The 12,075-nt window shown below is 43.6% G+C and overlaps 1 protein-coding gene across 1 annotated transcript in view; it reads right to left on the minus strand.

Moving 5' to 3' along the window:
* The window catches only part of LOC137419209 (growth/differentiation factor 9-like), a 35,466-nt gene extending 23,391 nt beyond the window's left edge, over nt 1-12,075 (minus strand). Inside the window, exon 1 of the mRNA XM_068105360.2 lies at nt 11,452-12,075. Coding sequence (XP_067961461.1) covers nt 11,452-11,710 — 259 coding nt within the window. The 5' untranslated portion in view covers nt 11,711-12,075. The remainder of the gene's footprint in view (nt 1-11,451) is intronic.

Raw genomic sequence — 12,075 nt, forward strand, 5'->3', positions numbered from 1 at the left:
AAGACAAATGATGAATTGCGAAAGATGATGGGAATAGAGCCTGTGATTGATGCTGTGAAGAGGAACAGGTTGAGATGGTTTGGTCATGTGTTGAGGAAGGATGAAAGTGACTGGTTGAGAAGAGTGATGGAAATGAATGTAGGAGGAAGTAGAAGACGGGGAAGACCGAGAAAGACTTGGCTAAAGATGGTGGAAGAAGAAATGCGGGCAAGGGGGTTAACAAGGAGAGATGCAGAAAATAGGGCAAAATGGAGAAGATTGTCATGGGGACCGCAAGGCTAACCCCTGCTCTAGCAGGGAAAATGGCCTTTTAAAATGCATGTTGTTGTTGTTGTTGTTGTATACTTAAACTTGCCAATGAAATGTGCACAATGCATCAGAAGGTATCACTTAATTTGTTCGATTATTTTTTTTCCACATTTTAATGACCAAAGCAGGTCAAGTGGCCAAAGTGGTCGACATAACAGGAGGCCCAGGTGAAAAGCCTGCTCTCCACCGACAACCTTGTCCACCAGTTTCTCATGCTCAAATTGGTTGATCCAGTTGTGTATGGGAAGGTCAACGTCTCTTTAGACATTCTCTTTCAGAGAACAGCCTCAGCACCATATAGTATGGCAGTTCACTCAGGCAACATGGCTGGGACTGCAAGCAGCCATCACACTTCAGGATGGATTGGTCCCCTATATCTACCACCCCTGATTAATTCAGCCTGGGAATTCTTCCACAGAAACCTGCTCTCTCTCTCTCATGCAGATGCATCCCATCTCATCTTCAGTTATCATACCCATCCTCCCACACATGGTACACTGAATCCTGAGGTGAGGCAGTTGCTTTGAAACTGGCACTTTCTGGAAGGCAAAGCCAAATGAAGGCAATCAGTGCATTCCAGAAAGCCCATAAGTACAAATCCACTCAGGACAGCTAGAAAATAGCATCTTTCCAACCTCAAAAGTAAGCTTTCAAACTTGTGTCCCCACTCTAATACCTGGTGGCACATTGTTAAGTCTGTCGCTGGAGTATGTATCACCTTCAGCCCTTCCCTCACTTGAAATGGCACCAAAGCAGACTACCTGTGAAAAAGTCAAATACCTCAATTCTGTTTGCAACTGGGCAGAGTGGGTGCAGAGCAAGGGGTTGGTGACATGATTTTTAAGCAAACAACTGCTCCTGGGCTCTTTTGCATCACAAGTGGAGAGGTTTCTGGCAACTTTATTCTGCAACTGGACAAGATGGTATCACCTCAGTCTTATTAACCTGCTCTTTTCACCCAATCTCTATCTGCTTGGAAACTAGCCAACGTAAGCGTATTACAAAAACAAGGTGCCAAAATTGATCACCTTAACGACAGACTAATCAGCTGGCTTCAAATAATCAGCAAGGTCATCGGAATCCATCATTGCAGTTGATATTAAATCTTACCTTTTCTCCAACTACATCTCAGATAAATTCGGATTCAGACCAGGTCACCAACTTAAACATGTTGCAACTACTCCCAACAATGGAAGCCCTTCATGTCAGCCACGAGATGAGAGCAATCTCTCCAGACACATCAAGCTTTCGATACAGTCTGGCATCCCAACTTACTCTCCAAACACTCTACCTAAGGCATCAAAGGTCAACTCCACATATGGCTTTACTGATTTCCCCTATTCTCACAACCAACATTTGGCATTCAAGAGAATCCTTGAAACTCCTCTCCCCATCAAGGTTGGATTGCCCCAAGGCAGTGTTCTCGACCCAGTCCTATTCTTGATCTTTATCAAGGATCTCCAAGTCAAGAAAATCCACCATCTATTTGCTAATGACCATCCTCTGCCACGATATCTTTCAGTTAAACAGGCCCCAGCCTCTTTTCTCTTCAGATCCTGATAAAAACCACCAGCTGGTCAATCATTCAATGTATCAATCCTTACAAATATCAGACTATCTCCGAAAGGACCTTCTGGAAAAAAAAAAAAAAAAAAAAAAAAAAAAAATCTCCCATCTAACAACCCTCACATTCAGTTACTCAAACTCCTGAGTCTCACTCATTATCTTCTTTTCTTGGGCAAATCACATTTCTAAGTAGGCCTCCAAAGGCAACCTTAGCTCATCCACCAACAATGCCTTCAACTACAGCTTGATTAAATACAGCTCTCCCCTCTGGGCTGGCACCCCTGTCTCGCACCATGGAAACCAATGCCTTCAATATCTCCCACAATGGAGCCGAGTCTATGGGCCTATCACGTTCTTACATCAGACAGGCAAGTGGTATGTCTTCTACAGACTCCTTTCTGGTATTGCACCATTTGCTTTCCGTGCTTTGTCCCCGCAAACCCCCTCCAGGTTTCTGCAGGGCACACACACAGTCCACTATCAATCATCTTACGGTGAAACTCAAAATTTAGGATCACTGTTCACCTCCATTCATTTGTTCTTTTTCCATCCCCACCACCATCCAAAACCATCTTTTCTATAACCCCCCCCCCCCCCCCCCATCCCGTTATCTCCCATTTCCTTCTCCCCCCCACCATCGTTTTCCTTCCCCGAGTGTGCTCCTGTTTGCCTTATCCACCCCATACATCTTCTGCCCATCATTATTGGTGTCCCTCCCTCTTTCTGCTATTCCTCTTGTCCTGTGTTGAGACCTGATCTGTTGTGTTCTAGCTCTTCAAAGACCGACGTTGTATATGAAATTTGCACCAAATTTCATTCCTGGATGCATCTTTCAGATATGTGGTTCGATTTATCATTTGGTTTCCGAAACATCAGCTGTCGCCCATTCCCCCTAAATACTATCTGACGAGTGCCTCATTTTCAACATTCACCCTGGATGGTCTGATCAGGAATAACACAATCTGATCAAGAATTACGGCAACTTCATATCCGAAATGCTTTGACCCATCAGTAACTTGGAGTTATTGCCATCTATTTGTGAATTGCTTCAATTCTCTTCCTCAATTACAATTTCACAGCAAAATCCACATGATCTAGGACAAAAGGACCAGAAAAGGGGCATTGATGTTACCCTTGCTTGCAAAAAAAACAAAAAAAAAAACGTAAAAAGAAAAAGAAGGTACACTTCTCTGGAGGTGTATCAACTATGAATGTCAAGATTTCCTTTACAAGGAACTTTGACATCGGAGGCCACCATTAGGCACATCAAAGAAGCTCTGTTCTTTAACACTGAACATCAAGCAAAGAAGGAGCATGGTCACTTTTAAAGTCTTTCGTAGGACTCTGCCAGGTTTCAAATCACACCTCCCAGAATAATAGCGGACGCTCTCACCATGTCACCAAATCTGGTAAGCCACCAACTTGTCATCTTTCACCACGAATCCATCTAGAGAATTCATAGAACACTGTCTATTACATCACCCTATCCAACACGTTACATTCGTTCTTCATGGCTGTTTGTGCCCTATAAAACATCCTCACAAACAGTAAGTTTACATTTTGGAATGATTTTCAATTTTGTTTGACTGCCAGAGGAAGACAGTTAAAAACAAAAACAACTCACTCCTCTCTGCGCAAGTGCAATCAGGATGAATTCAGTGCAAAAGTATTGTAAAGTGGCAAACATGTTTTCCAATTTGTGTTAAAAAAAATAATTCAATTTAAACAAATTTGTTTCTCGATAATAAACGGACAAGACGCAGGAAGGACAGATCTGCACAAATTGCTTAACCCAGCTTTTCGCGTGGGGTAAGCAAGGATAATCCCTGTTTGGCAATTCAACATTAATGCAGAAAAACAAATAATAATCGAGTTGCGCTTCATGTCACTCAGTTCGGATTTGTCATGCATAACCAAGCAACTGCAGCATCAAATTCCATAATTTTACTGTTGATCCAAAGCTTATATATTCACTTTTAGGATAAACCGAGGAAAATGCTGATAAAGCAAGCAAAGAACAGGGGAAAGGGCAGAGTGGGGAAATTAATTAAACAAAGTTTGGGAGGGAGAGGTCAGTTTTTGCCAATGTTATATGTAGATTGATTTTTGCAATTTCATTTCCCAAATGTAGTTTGCAATTTCAAATAAACATTAGCTCAACATTTTTATTAGCACTTTAGAAGTAACCGAGTGAGCGACGTCAGAAATACAGGACCAAGATGGAAAGGGAAGTGTACAGATACCTTGCCAGAGAAGACCCGTCAATGGGATAAAACATTTAGTTTCAAAATATACACAAATATAACATGGAAAGATTAAATTTAGTTTGCCAAGGTTCAAATTCGAAAATAAATATATATATATATGGGACACAGGACCAATTCCTCAAAAGAAAGACTTTTTTTTTTTTTTAAAGGCCATATGCAAGCAGCATCAGCACCAAGGAATCACTATATCATTGATTGTCACAATTTTAATTGGCCAATAATTTTACAAATGACCAAGGTACCAACATGATTTTCCAGTTCTGAAACTACTGAAGGCATGGTTAATACATTTTATATTACTGGTTATTTAGCCAGCCCTGTGTCTATCCCCAACCTGGAGAAAAAATAAATAATAATAAAACGAGACAATTGGACGTCGCAACATGCCTCTGCCCACATCAAGTAATAATAATAATAATTCATTTATTTTGTATAGCGCTTTTCCAGAAGCCCAAAGGCGCTTTGACAGAGTGGAAAACATAATGCATAACAATACATGAAAACAACAATTGCAAAAAGACAAGAATCAAGAAAACAAACAGCAGCGATATACGGCATATATATAAGACAAGAATCAAAAAGACAAGACAAGAATCAATAGGGAAATATTTAAAGCAAAAGGAGGGAGAAGGAGAAGAGATAGTCAGGGGTTAAATGCTGTGGGTTGAATGTTGAATGCAGCGTTGAACAGGTGGGTCTTTAGTGATGTTTTGAATGTGGTGAGTGAGGAGGAGTCTCTGATGGTGTGAGGTAGTGAGTTCCAGAGGGTGGGAGCAGCGATGGAGAAGGCCCTGTCCCCCCAGGATCTGAATTTGGTCCGGATGGAGGGGGTCAGGAGGTTGGTACCAGCAGAGCGGAGGTTGCGGGTGGGAGTGTGTCTGGAGAGGAGGTCAGCCAGGTAGGATGGGGCCAGGTTATGGAGGGCTTTGTATGTCAGGAGGAGGATTTTGTACTGGATTCTCTGGGGGATGGGGAGCCAGTGAAGCTTGTAAAGGACGGGGGTGATGTGGTCACGGGTCCGGGAATGAGTGAGTAGACGGGCAGCGGAGTTCTGAATGTATTGGAGTTTATTGGTGATTTTTGAGGGTGAACCATAGAGGAGGCTATTGCAGTAGTCCAGACGGGAGGTGATGAAGGCGTGGATGAGGGTTTCTGCAGCCGTGGAGGAGAGGGATGAGCGGAGACGGGCAATGTTTTTCAGGTGAAAGAAGGCTGACTTTGTGATCTGTTTAGTGTATTTGTCGAAGGAAAGGGTTTGGTCAAAGATGACGCCAAGATTCCGGATGTGAGGGGAGGTGGATACTGGGATACCGTCGATGTTGAGGGCAAAGTTATGGGTGGATTTTGTGAGCGTTTTTGGGCCAATGATGATTATTTCAGATTTATCACAGTTAAGCTTGAGGAAGTTGATTTGAAGCCAGGATTTTATTTCAGTGATGCAGTTTGTCAGGATAGAGTGGGTGTCGGTGGAGACGGACTTGGTGGAGATGAAAAGCTGGATGTCATCGGCGAAGCAGTGGAATTGGAGACCATGACGGCGGATTAAGTGACCGAGCGGGGACAGGTAAAGGATGAAGAGGAGGGGGCCAAGAACTGAACCTTGGGGGACACCTTGGGGGAGGGGAGCAGTGGGGGATTTGCAGTTATTGATGGAGATGAACTGGCATCTGTCAGAGAGGTATGATTTAATCCAAGAGAGGGCAGTGCCGGTGACGTTAAAGGTGGATTCAAGTCGGGTGAGGAGGATAGTGTGATCGATGGTGTCAAAGGCAGCGCTGAGGTCGAGGAGGACGAGAATGTTGAGGTTGCCAGCGTCAGAGGAGAGGAGAAGGTCGTTGGTGATTTTGAGGAGAGCAGTTTCAGTACTGTGGTTGGAGCGGAATCCGGATTGGATTACACAAGTCTTTGCTTACTCTAACTTTGACCTAAAACCTCAAAAGCCATTACACCTCAATATCTAATCTGTACACATGTATCATGGCACATGTACTTAGTTTAGTTCAAATCCATACCTCGACAACATTTTTACCTGACGACCTCTGTCCTTTGACCTCTTGATGCTAAAATCTCATCATTTCATCTTTGCATCATTACACATGTGTCAAGTTTGACCTGGATCCCTTCAGCTGTTAAGTTATCGCAGTAATGAAAACATCACGGACAACCAAAAAAAACATGCCTCCGGTGACTTTATCGGCAGAGGCAGTGCACTTTTCATTCAACACCAAACTTTTTTTTTTTTTTTTAAATAGAAAACAAAACCATTAATTCCAGCCTAGTAACAAACTACACAATTAAAAACAGATTCCTAATCCAATAGCTTCAAGTACACTCAAAACTAACATGTAAAGTCAAAATTTTAAAAGTCTGACATTTAGCAAACATTTCAAAACGCTGGACTATGTCAATCAAATTACTCAATTGGCATCCTGATACAAAATGCCTCATTAAGGTTAAAGGCAAATGAAATTTCCCAGCAATTTGTGTAAGGGGCAATGTCACCAATACATACGGCTAGTTTCAACATGCCTACCATTTGACAGTAAACTACACTCCAATCCACAAACTTCAACCCACAACCATTCCTCCCCTCACCCCCATAACCTCTTTGCGATAGAGGAGTAATTTCCCTACATTCAAGTCTTTCCCCAAGCACCCGCAGGTTAAGAGTTGATGACATCCCTGCTGCTAATCCTCAATACTTGATTATTTGGAAAGGGTAAACCAAATCAGCAATTTTAAAAGGGAAAAAAAATAAAAGGTAAAGTTGATAAAACAACCCATTTCCGAAAGTATTACCTGCTACATATACATGACCTACCAATGTGGTAGCACTGATCCTTGATAGCATAACTATTTAATGACGTACTTTGTCGTTATTTATAAACAATGCCACCCACATGTTCACCGAGTGGTGACAAGACTAATGTGGAGTTCTAGAACTTAAACTACTCCCACTAGAACACATTTGCAGTATGCGGTAAAAGATTACAACCCAAAACAGCATACCGAGCATTGTTGGTCTCACTTCATTGCACAAATCGACAATCAAACCTTTTTGACATTCACAAGGGAATATCTACACAATTTTGTCATGCCTGGTTTGAATGGTGCAGCAATTTCAAAGAATTGGATTATCAAGAACTTGCAACTAAAGACCAACTCAAACACTGAGGGTGGGGGGAAATATTGGACAATTACCGGATTAGGATGTGCCTTGGTAAAATAATTGAAGTAAAGTCATCAAGTATCATTTATTCCCACTTGAAATTTTAAGGTCGATACAAGAACCTCAACCCCTGGAATGCTACAATAGAAGATTTATTCTTGAAAATTGACAGGAGATAAGAGTCCATGTCACATACTGCAGCCAGCTTTAATTAATTTTATATTTTCTTGTTCTCCCAAAAAAGAAAAGAAAAAAAAAGGGATATATAAATAAATAATTAAAAATAAAACTTGTACCACATTTTGGAACCTGTTTACTTTGCGGAATCTGTAGAATGTAACGAGAGCCAAATACAGTGTATCAACACGTCACGCAATGAAGTGAAACAATGTCAGGTATGCAGTCTCACAACGGGACTTGCTTCATCTTGCAAATACGATAGAGCAGGGAATCGTTATCAAGTTCGACCTCCCGCGAGAGCACATTTGCACAATGAAAATGATACAAAGAACATGCGACAATGTTGGCTGCCATTTTGGTTTTACCTTCAATGTTCTGATAATGCAGAACTCTAGATCATGTTCCAGAAAATAATAATAAATATTAAACAACAATAATAATAAAAATTAATAACAAATAAATAAACAAATAAACGGCGAGTCAAATGTTCATGAACTTAACATCTATATTATAAAATGAGCCGAGTGTCTGTTTGTCATGTTACAACTTGAGAACGGATTTCAATAAATCCAACTTCGGTGGATTCGGGTAACTCTTGCGAGTGTTTGTGATCCAAAAAATCTTGTGTGTGTGTGGGTTTTTTTGGGGGTTTTTTTTATAAACGGGTACATGGACGCACGAGTATCAAAACTGCAAATACGTGACGTTGGTTATCCCTGTATGGAGAGCAGGTTCTCCCAGGCATCTTTTTCTTTTCTTTTTTCTTCCCCCATCGATTAGCCATCGCAGCAAAGATTGGTATTTCCGTCAGCGAAGCGACGTGTCTTATATTCTACTATCAACTTAAATGAGTCTTTATGCATGAATGCGTCATTGCCCATCTGATTTTTCTAACCACAAGATCATATGTGGACTGCATATAACCTGCATCATGTGGCCGTGAGATTTCTCCTGGGCATGGCTTCAAGTGCAACTGTCATATTGCCCCAGACACCATAATGGGCTAATTGTTAAATTTTATACTAAACCACATTCATAATGGTCACTTGCATAGCTTAAGCCTCGCGCTAGGGAAATGTGGAGAAAATTTCAGGTACACACATACCTACCACATAGGCTAAGAGTCACTGGTCCACACACCTACCGTTAGTAAACATAGGGGCAACATCCCTGGTAGAATAAACAGTATACTGCACCAACTAAGGGTATTTTAAACCAATTTCAATGGTTGCTAGAAGACAGGGAAGCATGTAGAATCATACTAACATAATCATAAGACGTTAAACAAACATAAAAAAATACCTATTTTGGGGGGCAACCCCCCCTAACATCCAACAACGTAGCTTCCTCGGCCTCTGCCACAATTGGCTCATGTGATAATGTACTTGTTAAGGTCAACATCTCTGGCCATCCTCAGGACAGCCTCAGTGCAAGCATGTCCAGCAGTTCACTCAGGATAACTGGCAGAGACTGCGAACAGCCATCACACTTTAGGACTAGTCTCCTATATCTACCGCCCTCGATAAACTCAGCCAGGGAATAATTCTTCCAAAGAAACCTGCTCCTATGCACACGTTCATCCGATCGTGTATTCAGCTATCTTACCCATCTTTCCATTATTGGTACTCTGAATCAAGTAGTGAGGAAGTTTCTTTAAAACAAATTGCATTCTCCGACTGTAAGGTAAATCCAACTGAAGGTAATCTCAGATCATTCCACAAATCCTGCAACAAGTGTGTGTCTACTCTAAGGAGAGCCAGAAAACAACAAATGGAAAATATCAAGACAGCTTTAAAACTTGTCTCCTTCTAAAACCTGGTGGCACCTTGTCAAGTCTCTGGTGTATGCTCCGCTTCCCTCCCCTCAAATGGCCTCAGCCGACCACTCGTGGGAAGCCCGTATGCCTCAATATTGCGTCCCCAATCCCCCTCTGTACAGACCCTTCCCAGTCGTATCCACCTTCTCCTGGATTCTGCATCTTTTTTTGCACCTGAGAAGGTGGAAAAGTGTCTTGCAACCTTTGACAATGACTGCGATTAGACCGGACGGCATCAGCTCGCGTGTCCTAAAAGCCTGCTCTGCTGATCTTGCACTTCCTCTGCCCTTTTCACCGTGTCATTTACCCCAGGTCATCTGCCATTTGCTTGGAAATATGCCCACATTATACAAGGTGGAAAACAGATCCCTTTAACTACAGACAAATTAGCTGACATCAAATCATGAGCAAGGTCATGGAATCCTTCATCACAGTTTCCATAAAACCATTCCTTTTAACCAACAGCTTCATCTCAGATGATAAAGTCGGATTCATACCAGGTAACTCCACATTGGACATGCTGCTTCTACTCGCCCAACAATGGATGGAGGACCTCAATATGACACGAGATCAGGGCAATCTCCCTCGACATCCGAGCTTTCGATGTAGTCTGGCATCCTGCCTTACTCTCCAAACTCTCTGCTTATCGTATCAAAGGCCAACTCCACTCTTGGATTACTGAATTCCTCAACTCTTGTAGCCAACGTGTGGCTCTAAACGGAACCCTTTCTTTCCTCCCCGTCAAGGCTGGAGTACCAAGGTAGTGTTCTTGGCCACATCTTATTTTTAATCTTCATCAATAATCTCTGAATCTGGAAAATCCCCTAACTTTTTCTGATGACTCTACCCTCTCTGCCATGTCATCCCTCATCCTTCTGACAGACAGGTTGCAGCGGGGAGAGATGGAGTCACTGTTTGGAGGACGGTACAGAACACATATGAACAAAAGGTGGGGGCAGAGACGAAGGCGTAGCCAGGGGTACTCCTTGGGGTGAGGTGGAGAGAGGGCAGTGCAAGGAGAGTGAGGAAGAGAGTTTTGATAAAGATAGCCACCCCACCACCAGGCCGAGGCTCAGGTCTATCATACCGGAGGAGGGAGTAACCAGGAAGAGATATTAAGGAATCAGAGACATCTGAGCTGAGCAATCAGAGACAAGGAGGAAAGAAAGAGGAGGGGGTGAGAGAGGGGAAAGAAAGAGGAGGGGGTGAGAGAGGGGAAAGAAAGAGGAGGGGGTGAGAGAGGGGAAAGAAAGAGGAGGGGGTGAGAGAGGGGAAAGAAAGAGGAGGGGGTGAGAGAGGGGAAAGAAAGAGGAGGGGGTGAGAGAGGGGAAAGAAAGAGGAGGGGGTGAGAGAGGGGAAAGAAAGAGGAGGGGGTGAGAGAGGGGAAAGAAAGAGGAGGGGGTGAGAGAGGGGAAAGAAAGAGGAGGGGGTGAGAGAGGGGAAAGAAAGAGGAGGGGGTGAGAGAGGGGAAAGAAAGAGGAGGGGGTGAGAGAGGGGAAAGAAAGAGGAGGGGGTGAGAGAGGGGAAAGAAAGAGGAGGGGGTGAGAGAGGGGAAAGAAAGAGGAGGGGGTGAGAGAGGGGAAAGAAAGAGGAGGGGGTGAGAGAGGGGAAAGAAAGAGGAGGGGGTGAGAGAGGGGAAAGAAAGAGGAGGGGGTGAGAGAGGGGAAAGAAAGAGGAGGGGGTGAGAGAGGGGAAAGAAAGAGGAGGGGGTGAGAGAGGGGAAAGAAAGAGGGGGTGAGAGAGGGGAAAGAAAGAGGGGGGGAGAGAGGGGTTAAGAAGAGGGGGGAGAGAGGGGAAAGAGGGGGGGAGAGGGGAAAAAGGGGAAAGAGGGGAGAGGGAGGGGGAGGGAGGACGTAGACGTAGAGTGAGAACAAATTCTCTGTACGAGTGCAGCGCCATCTGGTGGATTACGGGCAAATTGTTTGACAATGATAATACAAACCCTCAAAAACTGGTGGCATGGTGTCAAAACGATCACCACGTCACATTAACTAAACTAAAGGCAAACTGACATTTCCCATTCAAAGAATACCCAAACCACCGCATCAATACCAATTAGCAATCGACAATCATTCAATCTGGAGTCTCATCCTGGGAACGAGATCAATTCGAAAATCGATCAGATACAGTTAAAGCAGTCTTACCAAGCCGCTCCTTGATCCGCAGGTAACGTTCCAATGATTTGAATAATGGAAACGCAGGTCCCAACTCGTCCAAGAAACAGTCTCCCCGACAACTGAGAACGTTGGAATCATTCGCAGCTTTCGGGTGGCCTCTTCTATGCAGATCCGGGTCTTCAGCGGCGCCCAGCACCAGCAGCAGCAATCCCAGGAGGGACACGCAATCCCAGGTGGCAGGTAGCACCATCGAGAGCGGGGAATTGTGCCGGTTCTGTCGAAGCATCACTATAGTGACGCACGGAGTGGGTCGGGGTGCACCTACAGCAAAGACCTTTAAACTTTCACTCAAACAAAAAAAAAGAAAATAAAAGAGAAGGTAACGTCCGAGCCACGAAGGACCTTTTCAAGTGGCTCGGACAATACTTCAGGAACGAAGCAGGTAACACCTAAATGGAGCCATTCATCACGACCCACGTGCGCCATTGCGACGTTAATTGAACTCAGTCGGAGTTACCGTGATCCCATTGATTGGCGATGACGTAACGATGGCAATCCTATCAGCAATTACGATTGTTCAGACGAAAGAAAAACATTCTCGTACTGTGAGCTCTTCTCAAGTTCCGGTTTTAATATCGATTTTTATGTTGT

This window comes from Myxine glutinosa, chromosome 1 (genome assembly GCF_964187855.1).
Source record: "Myxine glutinosa chromosome 1, kmMyxGlut1.1, whole genome shotgun sequence".
In the NCBI taxonomy this organism is placed as follows: Eukaryota; Metazoa; Chordata; class Myxini; order Myxiniformes; family Myxinidae; genus Myxine; species Myxine glutinosa.